This window comes from Pyricularia grisea, assembly GCF_004355905.1.
Source record: "Pyricularia grisea strain NI907 chromosome V map unlocalized Pyricularia_grisea_NI907_Scaffold_6, whole genome shotgun sequence".
Taxonomy (NCBI): Eukaryota; Fungi; Ascomycota; class Sordariomycetes; order Magnaporthales; family Pyriculariaceae; genus Pyricularia; species Pyricularia grisea.
In genome coordinates, this window is record NW_022156719.1 from 2075708 (window position 1) to 2093088 (window position 17381).

Genomic DNA, 17381 nt, shown 5'->3' on the forward strand with positions numbered 1-17381 from the left:
CCAGGTTAGGTTTGCATGCATGTGCGATTAATTGGTCAGTGGCTGGTGGGGTGTGGCGCTGATATCCTTTGTGGCACAAGTCAGGCAGTCACATAGGCGCAGACAATGGTGTAGATCGATGGGGGAAAAAAGGAAGAAAAAGGGAAGAAGAGACATATTTATTGAGGCCTTTGGAAGTACTTGGGGACCGCTCAAATTAATTAAATATATCACCAATAATCATTCTGACATTGCATCGCCAGACGCAGGAGCAGCCTCACCTGCACCCTGCACTGATCCATCACCATCCCCATCCGCCCGCATAGCCTGTTTCTTTTCCCTCTCCTTTTGTCTCCTCTTGAGCTGCCTCTCCCGGTTGAGACGCTTCTTTTTGGCCTTGAGGTGCTCCTCCTTGGTTTGTTTCTCCTTGTCCAGCTCCTTTGCCTTTTTCGTTTTTATCCGGATTGCTATCCTCTTTCTCTTGCCAGGGCGCCTCCTTTTCTTGCTCGCATCCCCAGACTTTTCCTTCTTGACCGCAGCAGCAGCCGTACATTTCGACGAAGAGACCACAATCTTGGTCACTCTCCACGGCACCTCCCACCCCCAGCATCGCTGGCCCGCCGCAGCCAGGATCTGCTCGCCCGTGACCGCCGCGGCCTCGAACTGCGCCTGCTGCTCGGCCGTCGGCGGGCCCGCGACGTAGTAGCTCTGCGGTCGACGGGCCACCACGAACCCACCGGCGTCCCCGGCGTCGTGGGCCGCCGTCGGATCCTCCTGAGCCGCGAGCACGACCCTGCTGGCGGTCGCGGCGCCGCCCTTGGACGTCGCGAACAGTTTGAACTCAAAGACCTCCTCTGCCGCCGCGGGCTCTGCCTCGTCGGCCGGTCCGTCCTGCTCCGGCGGGGCTGGGGCGTCAAAGGTAATCAGCGACGACAACTGTTCTTGCAGCTTTGCCTGGGCAGCTGCCGCGGCGGCCTCGTCGCGGTTTCCATCCTCAGACTCCGAACCGGAGTTGTCAAAGAGTTCGTCCCTCCGAACTCTGGACCATGTCAGAAGGGTCAGTCAATTTTGCCTTGTCCAAACTTTTGACTAGCAGACCTAACATACCTCTTGGCTTCTGGTATCTCAAACATGGCGGCTGTCAAGATGAATATATCTGCGCGCCTCAAGCCTTACGCCGCTGGTGGTTGGGTGACTGTCGCCTATGCAACCCTACAGAGCTTTGTCCGGACGCAATATTGGCGGGAATTCTTTTAGTGCATTCAGCCTTCACGTACCATGCCCGGCACTGATAATAAAGCAACAATGCAGATACTCCCAAAAGCTTGACTGGAGGGGCAGTATTATAATTTTCGTATCAAGCAGCGCGAAAAAGTCTGGAATTGAGGGAGCTTGATGTGGATATTACGGGGTGCAACGCTCTGAACTTGTCACTAAATTTGCGCGTTCTTGACATTTAGTTGTACAATCACGTGACAGTGACTGCCTGCGCTTAACCTCCCTCGCTACATATATTAAACCTGGGTACCCAGGCATATATATATATACTTCATGTACCATATTTGGAGAAGATCAAACATTTTCCATAAACAGTATGTCAATACAACCTTATTACTCTTATTTTTATTTCTCCAGATGCCCGGTTGGCTCTGCTGACCTTCTCAGCCGTCCGATGCATACAAAATCCACCAAGTTACAAAGAGCTCTGCGAGGGAATGACTTTCAATCAGCGACTCTAGCGAGGGATATTCATGAGGGCAGGCTCAAAGTATGAAGACTAATGTTTGATAACAGCTTTCTACCTAAGAGAGACGGTTGCAAAATATCCTTTCCTCCAAAGTCACAAGGGCCGCCCCCACCTATCCTAGCACCATTCTTGAAGCGCCCAAACCCTTATGGGTTTAAGGAAAACGTGTAGAAAGCATAGTGAGAAACATCCCGTGAAACTTTTCCATTTGTCCTTGTCGACTGAAAAAAAAAAGTTGTCTCTTTGTTTGATGTTTACCAACCCACCCAGTTCCTCCACCTTAGTAAGCCCTTAAGAAAAAAAACAGTACCACCACCTTCGTCACGCGGTCATTTGGTACAGAGCTTGAAACGTAATATATATTTCAAAAATATGAAAAGGAGTTCAGCCGAAAAGCTGCATATAAGAAGAGGAAATCCGGTGCCGGGAAACCCAAGCGCGTGGGTAAACGATTAAAAAGAAAAAGAGAGAAAAAAAAACCAAACTCCAATCCATCATGAGTTCCTAGAAGAAGAAAAAATAGTATGTCGGTGAAAGTGGATGATCGCAAGCTCGATATTATCGGCAGGTATGAGTTAAAAACGAAGGGTGTACGCAAACAATGCAAGGCAAGCAAAATGCAGTGCAGGCATGTAAGATAAAAAGGGGGTATAGTACAGTTTGCCGGATAGACAAAAGATTAAGGTATCGTTTGTGATCGAGATCAAAGTTGTGTTGTTTGCTCAGTTAGTGCCGTTCCACGAGTAGTGGCTTATGCCGTCAACAGATCCCCTGTGTGAAGGTGGAGGATACACGGAAGTCGGCGTGTTGCCGTAGTGAGACTGAGGTTGTGGGGACGGTTGAGGCTGGGGGTGAGCTTCCGTCTTGACAGACGAGTGTGCCTGGCCGCCGACCTTGTTGTAGTCTGAATACGCATACGGCCGGTTCGCATCACCACCGTTGGTGTACGAGGTCGAGGATGACGCCTCCCCAGCCGTGGTGGTCCACGAGCTCGAGGAGGGAAAGTAGTCCCTCGGCGGAGGGTTCATCGCTGTGGAAGATTGCTGGTTGGATTCGCCATGGCCGCTGGTGCTGGGGGGCCCGGTCGTTGGAGTGTACACCGAGTTAACAGCCGCTGATGAGGTGCTCTGCGCCATGGACGGCCCAGAAGACACAGGCGGTGCGGCGCCGTAAGGGGTTGAGGGCTGTTGCGAGTGGGGGCTGATGTCGCTCCCGGCGCTGTGCATGCCATACGGTGCAGGAGGTCCGTATCTGTACTCGGGGGATGATTCGGTGTTGGTAATGGAACCAACAGACTGGTGGCTGGCGTGGCGCGGGCTCTTGGTCGGTCTTGGGTTGCTGTCGACGTATCGCGGCACGCTCAGGCCGTCTGTGGATGTGGTTTGTATCGACAGCTGAGGGGGTGGTCCGCTTCCCGAGGGCACATATGCGTACTGGGTTCGGATCGGAGGTTGCTGGTGAGCTGGTGCTGCAAGGGGCATCTGCATGGCAGGCATTGATGTTTGCGGTGTCAGCTCAGTGGGCTCAGCGGTATAGCTGTTTGATGTATTGAGCTGGAGCTTCTGAGAGTAAGGGTCGGCAGACATGGACGTCGCCGGGTAGCCACCGGGGGCTGACTGGACTTGGGGCGAGTTCCACGAGTTTGGGTAGGAGCTGTGAAAACATTTCCGTTAGCACGTCTTGAGCTTTCGAACCTCCCTTGGAAGCAACCAGGGCTTCAACTCCGTCGGGACTTTAAACTTACTTAGACCGCATGGTCATTGGGCTGGGTGGCATCTTGGGCCCTCCGGCGCTGAATGTGAAAGCTGACCGTGGCATATCCAAGTTCAGTGACCTTGACTTGTCTTGCGCCTTGATGGACATGGCTCCTGTGACCATACCAACGCCCGTCTCCACAAGAGCCTGGCCGCGAGATCCTGCACTAGACCCAAGGAGGGGAATCTCCTTGCGTGTCTGGAAGTTCCGTGGACTCCTACCACGAACCACTATAGGTGCTGTTGTGGCCTCGGCCATTACCACCTTGTCACCGTTTGTGAGCGTTCCCATCACCTTCAGGTGTAGAATAAAGTGCTGCTGAAGCTCCTTTCGCCGTCCGTTGTTGGCCGTTGCGCTGCAGTAGGCTTGTTAGCAAACCATCCAGGAACAGGCTAAATTGAAGGACTCAAAAACATGTGTAAAGACTTACACCCTGAACTGAAGTCGCCTCCAGCCAATCGGGTACACTGCAAATTCTGCGTCCGAGTCCGGATGTCCGTCGTCCTGGCAAGGAATGAGCGGAAGAGGAGCCGGCTCTGAGTCTGGTCCCGGGTTCTGCTCGGGCGAGTTTGGTGGGGGCGTCTTCCAGGGAATGACGATCAAGCGGATAGGGTGACCATCTACAGATTCAATGGCAGAAACAGTAACCTCGGTGCTGCTGACGGGTACAGGCTCGCCATTCTCGACAACGACAGAGAGCTGGCTTTTGGGAGTCGTGAGTGAGCCGCTAATTTGGAAAAGGTTTCGGCGGTAGCAAGTGAGCTCAGGCTGCATGATGGTACCATCAGGGGAGCTGGTAGGCCCCTCAGACAGGAAAAACATGCCATGTAGTTGAGCAGTCATTTCCAGTTGTTGGATGCGGCCATGCGCGTCGACAACTGTAACCTTGTCTTGTACCTTCTTGAAGGAAAGTAGTTTTTGGTCCTGGTGGCCGCCCATTTTCGATCCGTCGTCCGCCCGGAGATCCTGGACCATCTCTGTGTAAGGCTGCTCCGTGTGCGAGTATGGCCTCTTCAGGTTGGGAAAGCTGTGGTGAGTCGACAAAGCCGGGTGCGCTGAGTGCGGGTGGGTTTGGTGGTGCTGTTGTCTGTCGTAGGCGTCCGCCTCCTCCTGCGAGTAGCGGGCATATGGGTAACCATGGCCGTCGACGCTGGGATTCCTTGGACGCGCGGCGGGGTGGTGGTGAGCCTGGTGTTGAAGGTGCGCGGCAGCTGGGCTAGGCATGCTGCTCGAGTCGACGCCGTGGTGTCCAAACCGGCTGGGTGCCGCCATGTGAACAGGACTGCCGTAGTTCGGAGCCCACATGCTAGTGTGCGCCGGCTCCTTCAACTCTGTCATGGTTACTGAATATGTTGTGGTGGACATGGGCGCATGTCTTTCCAGGCCGATCCGTTTGTGGTGGCCAATGGATATATCTTTCACTTTGCCTTGACCTTGGGTCTCAGTCTGCCCTCGAGATTTATGCAATGCTAAGGAGCACAACACAACCTTTGAAAGGCCTTGTACAAAACTCCCGCGGGAAGCTGATTATTGAGTACTCTCAGAGTATGATAGAGAGACAGAAAAAGTGAGACAGCTGCCCAACAATAAGTGCAAAGAAACTGAAAGGAGAGAACAGGTCGAGAGCTTCCCCGCAAAGACCTTTGTTATTATTAGGCTTCGACGTGGTTTGGGTGCTAGGAAACGAACGCGACTCCAAATCAGTGAAGATGTGTGGACGCAGGCTCGACGAAGCAGTAGCAGGGCCAAGTAGACTTGTATAAAAGTGGCTTGCTTGGAGGGGGAGTGAATTTGCTTTCGCTACGGGTTGGACTTCGGCAGCAGTATCCTGGGGAGGGGTGGACCAAGCATGGGACGCCCTGCAACAGTCAGAAGTCCCACTTGGTGCAGGGACCAGAACCAAGCTCTATCAGGTCCTAGGCCCAGGCCAGGGCATGGTCAAGGGCTAGTAGAGGGCAGTGGAGAGGGGGTCTTGGGGGGTTGCTTTATTAGGTAGGTACAGTACGTGGGTAGCAAAACAGTCGTGCTGCTGGGCGTGACATCTTAGTTCTCAAGCACAGAAACAGTGGCCCCCAAGGAGTGCCGTACGTAATGCCGTACTGTATACAGACTGCTCAGGGGAGAGCAAACTAAAAACACTCACCAGGAATTTGGGACACCTGCTAATGTACTACAGTACTTCGTAACAACATTTTGATGCCCTGTCTCTTTATTACCCAGATCGATATGGTGTCCTTTTTTTGGATGGATTACGTTGCAGTTTTGGTCTCGTAGCCGGGTTTCTCAGTACAGCAAAATGGTCTGCAATATATCAGAGGAGAGCCCGAGGGCGTTAACCTTGTCAAGTGGAGAGAGGCGCGAGGCTCGAGCGATGGTGTTCAACAGAAACGCAAATAGCACATGTTTACTTTGTATGGCGACCGACTCAGAACCAAATATGCTCCATATTCTCTTGTTGTTTTGCGGGGAAACGAGATTGTGGGTGGATCCGGCACCGGCGAACTTGTCAGAAACAGAAGAGCTCTCGAGATATGATTACCCGTGGGTAATTCTCGGAAAGATAACCCAACCATGGATGAGGAGGCCTTGTCTCGAGTGCTTGTCGGAGAAAAAAAGCCTGCTGTAGCTTGTATAGGTAAGCCGTGCGTGTGAGTGTGAGAGAGTGTGTGTGTATGTGTGAGCGTGTGGTTTAACCATCACCTCTTCAAGAACTTGGGTCTGATCGAATGTGACCAGTCTAGTCTGGATTTTGAAGTCCCTCTTGTGCCGATGGGTGTTGCCAATAAAAATGGGCTGGTTTCTGTCTGTCACTGTCTGGGGGGAAAAGCAGAGCAGCAAGGTACAGTGGTAAAGGTGACATCGGCGGAAGACGGGAGGCAACGGGCCTGGGCCAATTACTAACCCATGATTTGATGATGGGGCAGCGGCGCAGATGCCGGTACCTTGAGGATTAGCCTTCGTCTGCCGGAAGGAGGGAAGGGAAGCTGTGTTGCTACGCTGTGTGTGCTGGGGCGACAGAGGCACGGCGGCAGGGCAAGGCCCATTCTCCTCTCTGTAAAGTTGGTGGTAGACGGACGAACCCCCTGGCTGGTTTGGTTTGGTTTGGTTTGGTTTGCGGACACAAGGTACCGACCGACATGTTGTACCGTACCTAGAACGTTCAGGAGGCCTTTTACTGATCATGGGTGGGTCAATTGTGGATACAGGGAACGAACGAGGGAGTTTCCAAGAGGGAAGGAGATGGACAGTATCTGCAGCGGCCAAGACCGGGGGGTGTGTGGATGTTGATCCTAGTCGAATGGTGGGTGGAGGGAGGGATATTGTGGATGGGTAGTGGATGATGTGGTGCGAATGCCCGCTACAAAGTAAATAGCTCGATATCTAACTGTCTGTCGTTGAGGCTTTTGTGGTCTTTTCTTGTCAGGAGTCAGTTCCCATTTTATTAATAGGGGTGGAAGTGTCATGAATTAATACCACCTGCAGTTTGAGTAGGTAGAGTTATATGCCATCTGATCTCATTCATCATCTCTAGTGCCTTGTATGGCGGCTACCATAGTACATCAGTCACTGGTGGTCTGGGCTCATTGAAGTCGAAGCCTAGGAAGGATTTGAACTGTATTGCTGTGGGGGCGGCGCTCGCTCAAACCCAGACAGCAGGCGACTGTCGGAAAAGAATCATCTCCTGAGGGCCCACCCCCGGCAGATGGCAAGGGAGAGCTGATTGAGAGACAATCCTCCGAAGAGGTCTTCCAAGAGGTCTCTTGACCCGCTATTATTCTAGAATATCGCATTGTCGTTGGGTAGAATGCAGCGAGGCAAGCACTGGAAGCGGGATGGCGCGAAGTATTGGAGGCAAGGAGGGGGTGCGGTGTGCCTCAATTTTTTTTTTTTTTTTTTTTTTTTTTCGCTCTTGGTCAATCAATCAATCAATCAATCAAATCCACTCCCACCATGGAAGAAAATTGTCGGTTCACGAGATTGCACTTTTTACTTCTCCAGGGCAAGGGTTGACTTGATATTTTGTCCACACAAACCCTGCACCTACTTAAAATTTTATGCGGTATGATATGCAATAAAATGGCATGGGAAATTGACGGACGGGCTTGCAGCAGCCCAGCCAAGCCCCAGCGAGCCGTTGGAAACGCCGCTCCCTTTCTGTCTTACATCTTGTCGTTGTATTTTTGGCACCAGTTCAGCAGAGAGGCGTTCTGCCTTAACCGTTACTTCCGCGCATGGCGGGCAACCCGTGTGGTAACGTCCGCCCATTGCCATTCAACGGCGACAAGGCCCAGGGTGGTTGGAAGAGGAGAAAGGGGGGAACAAACGCGTCGCGAAAGAAAAATGGTCAAAGAAGAAAAAAAAAGCGAACGACCAACATTGGGTCGCTCATCACACCCCTGTTTTGAGGAGAATCCCCACTTATGTGCCCCCGCCTAATCCTTGACTTTGTCTCCATCATCACCTACCACGTATTGCGGTACTCCCTAGCTTCTTGTTGCTCTCCATCCCAGGACGGCGAACAGAAAAGTGCATCTTTTGGTGATGGCGTGGAGCTTTCGAAATACGACAGTAAACAATTCTCGGGGTGTTTTCGCGCCCAGGTAAAGGATCATCGACGTCGATCTACTCGCCCCGTTCCTACCACGCACCTCACAGGGGCTAAAAGAATGTGAATAGTAATTAAGTATTCGTAAAGAGAATAAAAGCGGAGGTAAAATCCCAAGTCATAGAAACGTGTGACCATTTGCGTATCGCGTATCAGTGAAGGTAGGTTAGGTACCTGCCTAAGGTAGGTAACTTACTACGTACAGTACAGTACCTACCAAAGCTACAAAGCTAGGCTAGGTCCCTGGTATAAGGTTCGCCAGCACGGAAATGATTTCTCGATCTGTCTTGAGCACAGCCCGAGATTCATAACCGCCGGAGCGGACCAGACTGCCTCTGCGTAAATTGAGTTGGTTTGCACGCTGGAAACTATAAAAACCTTGCTCTTCGTATTTTCGTTGTTTGCATTGCTGTTAAAGACTCGGACTTTGAAATATTTCACTACAGCTTGTTCTTAGTCAATTACTGCTAAGTTATTTTAATCGCGCTCCAGGATTCCCAGCCGCGCTCTTAAATTGCGCACCCGAAGAACCCCTAACTCACATCCTCTTTCGTACTTGGCTTCCGAAAGTATTGCGATAGGGGCGGGTCATGAAAGTTGTTGGTATGGGCCAGTTATAGTTAGACCTATATAATATGTACGTAGTTGAGTCGTGCAGCCGCAGAACAAGATTATAGCCCATGTAAACGAGATTCAGCAATGAAAAGACTGCATTACTTTGAATTGCTTTTTATTCAATCGGCAATGAAAAACCTTGATATACGTACAAAGGAATTTATTATTGAACCCAATCTACCCCTGCTCAATAACAACCAAATGCCGGTATTAAGAGTCCCTTAAAAGCGACGACGTAGAACTAGGTACTATGTAGTTCTAGCAGTTTGACCACAAAGCATTTTTACTTCCTTATTTATTTATTTATTTTTCATTTACTGCAATCTCTTCGATTATGCTGCCGCCGGGAGTCACGGCCCCGGGGTCCGGGTAAAAAAGAAGTAGTTCAAACGGCAATGATGTCAAAGTCAGACCAGTGTTCACTGAAGAAAAATGCTACTCCGATGCGCGGAGAAAATAGCACACCATCAACAGGGGGGCGGCTCAATTATGTGTGCTGCGTTGCTGCTTCCGAAGCCATGGAGTAATTAACACGGTCCTTTTAGCGGCTGCAGGGCCTTTGTAAACGGGCTCTGTGCTTGACAAAGCAGTGACTAATTTGATTTTCGCTCCGTGCGTATTTCAATAGGTCTTGGGACGAGTACCACAGTAGGTAAAACATGCATTTGATGTGATCTCTTTCGGGGAGTTTCTTGTTCTTCTTTTTCCTTTTCCAATGTGGAGCACCAGGCTCATGGCGAACAAATGATTTGACAATGGCGAATGCCGCGGCTTGGTGGACACAGGTCCCCGGACTAGGCGATACAACGGTAAACGCATAATGGATTTGGCGCAGCGATCATAAGCTGCAGCTACTGCTGCGTGCGTGTACGTGGTATTCAGAAAATCCTACGCGAGTCGATGCAATCGTTGTTATCAGGCTACCCAAAGTTATTGCCGATTTGGATTTCCCATGTTAGAGCAATGCATCATGTAGATAGAAACTAAGGCGCTTGTACCTGTCCCAAGCGACAACGGCGTGAACTACTTCATGTGCATGCATTAGTCTAGAACCATCTACATAGGCTAGTTGGTTGTCAATATTTTTTGTCCCGGTCTGGCGTTCAGCCATCAGCCCACTGCCAAGCGCGACGAGCGCATTCATGCATCTGCAAGATCACATCACATCAAATTTGTGTCTTGCCCGCGCACGCTCTACACTTGGACTGCCAGCGTTTATGACAAGGTTTATGCGAGAGACAAAGGGATAAATTGAAATACACCACCTAGGAAGTAACAAAACAAATAAAACGATTGACACTATGCCAAAAGCGACAGCGTTGGTCAAGGCATCTTAGGCTACAAAGAGAGGAAAGACTCGCTGATCTAGACCAAGGTCTCTAGGTGGTATGTAGCATTTGAGATCAGCCGTTAACGTGGGGCGCGTGGCTTCCGTAAAATCTGTCCGAGACCCAGCGAAACGGCTCGCTGGGCTGTCAATCCCAAGGCTTGGCTTGGTGGTTAACAGTTGGCTCCGACCTTTAAGAAATCGTTGACGTTGGGTTCTTATTCTCTTCAACGGCTACTTTCGTACCCTAGTATTGCCTAGCGTGTGTGATACGACGACAAATATACCTGACAAGCCTGAGTAGGTACCTTAATATTCCATCCACGTTCTTCCAAATCCCTTCCAGTCACGGGGTCGACACCAGAGATTGATTGCTCGACAATCCACCGCCTTCAAACTCGGCAAGTTAAAACTCCATTATGAAATCGAATATGAGTTTTTTACAAGTCAACGCTCGGTGGCAGTGCCAAGAACCCTGTTTCTCTACCTACCAAAACCAGCAGTATCTTGGATTACCTCGGTACACCCTTTTCTTCATTACGAGGTCGAAGCTCTGACTCGACATTCGCGTCAAGCAACCGCCCTGTGTTCATTGGCTCCCTCACCAAATTCATGGCATTTTTTTCCTTCTTATTCGTTTTATTTCTTCCGTCCAACAGGCTATAATCAAAAGATCATCGTTCAATATTTGTTCCCAGTACTACCAGAAGTGATTGATAATCGTGGGTAGTCAAGCAGGAATACGACAAGATCTCCAGAGGAACATTCAAATGGATGGGTTGCATTCAATTGTGGATCGGGCAAAGTCCCAAGGGTGGATTGAATGGCGAAGTTTCTTGCGAGATCTACTTGCCTGGTCGCATTGCCTTGCCACGACCAGGGGCCCAACGTTGCCGTCCCTCCTTCCACGCTTCCCCGAGCTCCTCTCCAAACAACCTGAACCTGACCAGCCATCGTCCGCCCCTCCAGAAGCAACGCTGCAAACAGAGTGGAAAGCGATCCGACCGCGAATCTACAAGCTAAATCACGGCTCGATGCGACCTTGATTGAATGCCCTTGCTGTCATCTAAAATTGGTCTGGGAAACAGGATCACTGTTTCAGAGCTATCCGTGTTCGCAGGTGATGTTTGGTCAAAAAACTTATCTGAAATACAATTTTCTGGCCTACCAACTACATACCAGTAGTAGGGGACATATGACAAGCGGGTATCCTTTCAGGGCACAAGATTTTCGGGCTCAAAGTGTCCCCCCGCACAAGACAACATGGACCTCCTTTGAGGATCCTTCCGACAGAGCTGATTCTCTGACATATTCAAAGGCAATTAATTGCCTATGTTACGCGTCCCCCAATTGTTCGCCGTCACCGAATAATGCCACAAGCCATTTGAACCATACAATAATGGACCTGTTGTAATGTGCCACACCGAGCGCGGTACAAGGCTGTGATTTTGTTACATTTGCAAGCCTGCTCCTTTTGGGACTGGAGAGACAGGCCCGACCCTCGATGTTACCATTAACGGTGGCCCCTGCCCCCCGCCCTCTCGGGACAGTAAAGAGGTGTGCCGACAGGGAACGATCAGCGCTATCGATTTTTGTGACCCGCCACCGGTCGAGCGGGCACTGCCAAATGCGGTTGTGGTGGGAAACCGCACGAAAGACAAAAGAGGGGATTCAGCAGCGGATACAAGAATCGGGACCCGTTTCCCTGAATCGAACCCCTGGCATCACGATGTCATCTCGACAAGTCTCTTTGGAGGGTGTTCATCAGCCCGGATACAAGCTCAATGGCGGGTCGATCTGCATCTCGGGCGACAATATCACCATATTCACTTCTTCATTGATACCACACGATTTATCTACAGTGCAAGTATGTGATGACTACGAAGTAAACGCAGTTTCTAAGAGGCAGGCCGCCCGACAAACCCGTTTGAACCTGGCGGATGTTCTTCTTTTTCGTAGAAGCCTTTCCTCCACCAATAAGAACAGCTGGTCGACAATATTTGGGCTGCAAACCGAGATTAACCCTGTCAACCCATGGTCTTAGCCCGTCCGGTTTAATGGCCTATATCAAAAGCTATTATACATACAATATACAATGGAGCAATTCAATCATTCAAATAACCGCGATGGCCCGAGCTTTACGACCAAAGATGGCCTGGCCTGCACGGGGCAAGCGAGCCGGACGTATTGTGTAATAATACCCTTGCTTTGCCTTGGCCGATTGGGAGTGGTTCGACTGAAGTCTTCAGCGGCACGCGACGGAATATACTGCAGTACAACAGTATTGCAAACCAGTGCAATTGAGTCCGAAGCCAAGAAATAGGGTTTAGCAACATCCTAGCCAGCCTTTAGTCTACTATGTACTGCCTACTCCGTACCACGACAGATCAATCCACCCCACAACGACGGGAACCAAGGGCTGCAAAGTCACACCGTACCAAAATTTCGAAGCTTCTGTACTGAAAATGGCGCGCTCCCCAAAGACCCTTGGGGGGGACTGTTGCGAACGGTGATCCCCTTTTGGTATACTAGGAATTCACCGGTCGAGTCCGTTATCTGTCAATAACTGTCGACTCAGCGAGATACTCCTCTTACTCATGGTACGTATTTCAGTTTCCTGAGCAACATCGCCTCTGCTATTCGAGGTTGTTCCTTACTTTATACGACTGGCTATCCTTGTTCAATTGTATGGCCGTGCCTGAGGACGACTGGGCTATCCTGAATCTCAGACATCAAGAGTCGTTCTCGGGCGGGTACTATCAACTGCTATTAGGGGTTGTACATATTAGTGCAAAGAAAGCTGAGACGTTTCGCCGCGTCCAGTGACGATTGGGGTGTGAGGTCACATTGACACTAGACTAGTCTCCTGGTTGATAATTCTCCGGCGCAATGGCATTGCTTGGAGTATGTTAGAAATACTACATAACATGGTACTCTAACAAGTCCGTATCTGGTGGTCAGTAGTATCACAGAAGGAAAACAACCCTAGCTGACCATGTGCCTGAAGCTGCAGTCCTTCGAAAACAAAATGAGGTCGCAACAATCAGCTGCACTACCGATAATCTTCAGGTACAACGCGCCCCCACATTGACCCTCATGGACGCGCAGACTCGTTTCCGGAATTGCAAGGGTTCCATTGCTTGTTAAGTCCCTATCAGATTAATTACTGTTGGAGCATGCGGTATTTGAGGATGTGAACTGGGAACTTCCCTCTACGAACCAGCACGTGGTAAGGAGGGACCACGTTGATAAAAGTTAATATAATAACATTGCCAACTTTTTGGTACACTGATTCAGTAACAGAGCCCTGTATACGCAGACCGCCCAGGGCATCATCCGAGCTCCCAGCATTAAAAAACGGGCCGATTACTCAATAATGTTCGTTTCCCGTGTTAATTTTTCTCTGGGAATTTCCGATGCAGGCTGGGGGAAGACGGGTACGGGTCGCTGCTCATTGCTTGAATGGGCATCAAGTCCGAAATAAGGGTCGGGCGTTAGTTCCAATACCCAAGGGCTGGGTACCTAGTAGGTCACTGCCGACGCCGTGTAGTCCGTGCGAGGCGTATCTTGGGAGCGCCGGGGCCTTTTTTTTTTTTTTTTTTTTTTTTTTTTCTCTTCTCTTCGGGGCCTGGCCGGAAAGGGCGCTGCTGTTCGTCTTGCCCGGGGGGAGCACGGACTGGGCTGGAAAAGGTAACGAATACGCTGAGCTAGGGTTGATTGACAGCTTTAGCGTGCATGTGTCAAAAAGAGAGCGTGGTTTTCTTTGCGTGTTTGTTGGGTTCTTTCGTCGCGTGTTTTTTTTTATCCCCCACTTGATCCCGCTGCCATCCCAAGTATGATGTGCAGTATTACTAACAGTAGATACTGACTAGCACAAACCACTACGTATGTCAGCTGTCAACGACTTTTCCACGAACCCACAGTCACCACCATCAGCAAAACACCGGCGGAGGCCGGGGTTCCCGTCCTAAACTCTCCTTAATGTTCCCAGCCACGGACAGCTATCGGAGGCAACGGGGCAAAAATAAAAGAGGGTGTCCAGAAGGAACATATGGGCCTTGCGTCGTAATTGCCAAACTTGGCACTTTTTTTTTGGCCGCCGCGCGCTTGTTCGGTTCGTTATCCTGACAATCATCCTTTTTTATTTTATTTTTCGCCCGCAAGCATCACCCCTTTACCAAACTGGTTCCTGAATATTGTAAGCAATATCAAAGGCAAATAAACAATACGCGGTTATTTTGCAAATCATCGAGATGACATGACTCTGTACTGCTTTTCGTGAATCGTGTTCTTTATCTCCCCTCGGCACCTTTACCCCCGAGCTATTGATATCCAAGGAGGATGAGGTGACGAGTTCAAGTAACTCTGTGTTTGTGCTAAATTAAGTTAAGGTTGGTATAACCTTGCTTCCTGCTGGCTGTTTGCGAGAGGCAAAATGATTGCAACATTGAGCCTTTTTAGAGTATACAAAACGGGCTAATCAAGGGGGAGGGGGCGTGAGCACGAGAAAAACATGGTATTCGTTGGCTACGAGCAGCATTTCCAATGATAATGTAAGGCTTGAGTAATGTGTAATGACTCCTCACGTCATTTTATCGTGCTTTGTTATCCATCGACGATGCTGGCCATCGCTGGTTGTGTATAGTCCGTGTTCAGATTATACTTTGAGGGGGCCCACAGAGAACAGCCCCCGAGTAGTAGGACTCTGTATCGCTTCCAATTTTGTCCCTTTGTAAGCAAGAGTAAATATGCTAACTACTTAGACCTTGCTAAGCCTGGAGGTCAAAGCCCATGGGTTATGAGGGGCGCTGAACGATTCATTTGTCAAGGTCTATACATCAAACATCATTGAACTTTTATTCTACCATGTACGAGGGAGAGATCGAAACAGTGCCTGTCGATCTTGGGAACAGAATTGATTGCAAGTCATTGCTGTCCATAGGCGGCCAGTCAGCCCCGCGAACCCCTCGCCCTTGTGCGAGAAAATAAAACATGGTTTACATTGTTGAACGTTGTGATGGATTCGGCATGGTCAGCAGGGTGGGGGGCTCTGATATCACCAATAGTATGTAGGTTGGAACGAGACCCCATTGGATTACAGATATTGCTTCGCTCGCTGCATATGCACAGCTATGTTCTTGCTTTTGCTTTGTGACAGGAAGACAATATTTGTCGATTGGATCGATCTTGGGGTCCAGCAATGCAACCCATGCATATGGGTAAACGAGAAAAAAAAAATCCACACTCTCTCTGCACATCCGCATGCAGTCCTGCACATACAAGTACTCCGTAGGCTCACGCATTATTATGCAGTGGACCATATGCGGGTCTATTTACCTCGCTGGAGTTTGAGGTGTGAAGTCGAAGCAAACCGTACAAAGTACCTCGTAGAAAGCAACCGTGGGCTGCTGAGACTTGCAGCAATAAACGAACGGCTTGGATCGAATCCCGGAGCTTAGCCCGGAACCATGTCCACTCAAGTCAGTTTAGAGGCGGTGTGCAAGTTTGGAGGCTTCCCGTTTATTGTTCCTCTTTCTTGCCATTGCCACCGGGCTCGATGAAAGGCCGAGCTTAGAGTTCGTGGTAGAGACTTTTGTCAAACCAATGTTTAGAATGTCTGTTCTTTCTAACATTGAATGATACAGTGACGAGGGATATATTGTCACATATTAAGAACAGGGGGGAAAATCAGGGACGGGTAGTTATGGATCACTGACGGTGAGTCTTATTCGTAGCACATTATGCTACCACATTAGGTAGGTAAGCATAGTATTGTTATAGGACTCACATTGAATATTAATGGGAACCAAACCAAAGTTATGAGAGAATCCTGGTAGCTATCGGCTAATGAGCTTCGCGCGGAGGAAGGAATCACTGCCGAGTAGGACCGATTCTGCGTTCAATGTCGACACAGCTTTCCCGATTGGGTGGCTTTAGACAACCATTCAGATCTGAGCCAAATGGATTCCTTACACTTTCATTTGCTCTAGTCCAGGTGTTCCTAGACAAATGTATCACTAATAGTAGATTATGGGTAGATAACTTGCCTGTCCCTTCGAGCCATTCTACCAAACCGGCATATAACTTTTGCAAATGATTAGCGGTAACATACACAAGTATTTTGCCCATGACGCCAGAGCATATTTTGCACATAAGCATGATTAACCGACGTGTTTGCCGTCACTTATCCCTTTGCATGACGTTGGCAGCCCTGGTGCATGTGTGATATAGGCCTGGAAATCGTGATATTACCTAGAACATGGCAGCACACCATCTCTCACCAAGTAGGTAGACAGTAAAACCATGCTGACAATGGAAATGGCCACCTTTTTTTATTACACACCCCCACGAGAAAAAAAAGAAAGAAAGAAAGAAGGAAAGACACTACAACCAAGACAAAAAGCTCCGCATTTGCTCCGACCTATCACACCACCCGGGGCCCCGGCGTACTGCCGATGTATTTGTGGGAAAAAAAGACCTTTTTGCACAAATCAGGACTTGACGAGCAACTCCCGCTCCTTCCATAAACGCTGCCAGTTACAATACAATAAGCAAGCGGGGGATTAGGAAAAGGCCTCCCGCAGAAGTGCGGAGGCGGGAGGATTGCTCGCTCCTTCCCGGAAATAGCAGCTCAGAGAGGGAAAAAGAGACAAGTCTGGACCGACCGTTGTGTCCGGTGTTTCCAGTTGAGAGAAGGAGACTTTGTTGAGCCGCGAGCAAAACACGACGTGTTCAAGGCCACCTCGAAGCCTGCCTGCCTACCCGCCTACCTTACCTCTCCCCAGAATAGATAGATACATGCCTTTATTTCCAATCATTCTTTGTCTCTCCATTCCTTCCGTTTCTCTTGACCCCCCCNCCCCCCCACAGAGTTGCAGCAGCCAATCCGGGCTACTACGTGCAGCCCCTCATCGGCTTTGCCCCTCCCCCGGAATCTTTTTGCTTGTTTTTTCTCCTGACCAAGTTGCTGCGTTGCCACCTCTCCACCATGTGGCATTGATACGTCGTACTCCTTTTTTCTGTCTTTCTTACTATACTACCAAGTACATACCATCTACTCAACCCCCGACTGCCAGGGCCGGAGCAGAGAGCATAAGCGGGGGAAGCATTCGGGACTCATTCTCGGTCTAGTCTCGGGCGGGCCGTATGACAATACTGTAAGTAGTAAAAACACACACATACCCACCCACACATTCAACTGCGGAGATGTCACCACGTAAAACGGGATGCTACCGGGCACACCATCACTTCGCAACGGATGGAGGGTCACTTGTGAGATGACGATACCGGAGTGGCTATTGCTGGGGGAACGCCTTAAAAAAAATCTCGAGCATCATACAAGTTTCCCTCAG

The 17381-nt window shown here is 49.8% G+C and overlaps 2 protein-coding genes across 2 annotated transcripts; both read right to left on the reverse strand.

Annotated features, from left to right (window-relative positions):
* Window positions 1-185: 185 nt before the first annotated feature.
* On the reverse strand, window positions 186-1367 carry PgNI_08584 (uncharacterized protein). The gene is made up of 2 exons (XM_031128580.1): window positions 1087-1367; window positions 186-1018 (listed from the first exon to the last, which is right to left on the reverse strand). Exons 1-2 carry the CDS (start codon window positions 1110-1112, stop codon window positions 220-222), a joined length of 825 nt encoding a protein of 274 aa, XP_030979325.1. The 5' UTR covers window positions 1113-1367; the 3' UTR covers window positions 186-219.
* A 655-nt stretch (window positions 1368-2022) lies between these two features.
* On the reverse strand, window positions 2023-5330 carry PgNI_08585 (uncharacterized protein). The gene is made up of 3 exons (XM_031128581.1): window positions 3912-5330; window positions 3471-3836; window positions 2023-3379 (listed from the first exon to the last, which is right to left on the reverse strand). The coding sequence occupies exons 1-3, from the start codon at window positions 4844-4846 to the stop codon at window positions 2449-2451; spliced, it is 2232 nt and encodes a 743-aa protein (XP_030979326.1). The 5' UTR covers window positions 4847-5330; the 3' UTR covers window positions 2023-2448.
* Window positions 5331-17381: the final 12051 nt, after the last annotated feature.

What these genes read in the sequence shown, in the direction of transcription:
- PgNI_08584 (XM_031128580.1), bottom strand. Translation starts at nt 1,112, where the DNA reads ATGTTTGAGATACCAGAAGCCAAGAG. An exon ending in GAGATACCAGAAGCCAAGAG is followed by an intron (nt 1,019 to 1,086) that starts GTATGTTAGGTC and finishes GACATGGTCCAG; the next exon opens with AGTTCGGAGGGACGAACTCT.
- PgNI_08585 (XM_031128581.1), bottom strand. Translation starts at nt 4,846, where the DNA reads ATGTCCACCACAACATATTCAGTAACCATGACAGAGTTGAAGGAGCCG. An exon ending in AGGCGACTTCAGTTCAGGGT is followed by an intron (nt 3,837 to 3,911) that starts GTAAGTCTTTAC and finishes AGCCTACTGCAG; the next exon opens with CGCAACGGCCAACAACGGAC. An exon ending in CCAATGACCATGCGGTCTAA is followed by an intron (nt 3,380 to 3,470) that starts GTAAGTTTAAAG and finishes ATGTTTTCACAG; the next exon opens with CTCCTACCCAAACTCGTGGA.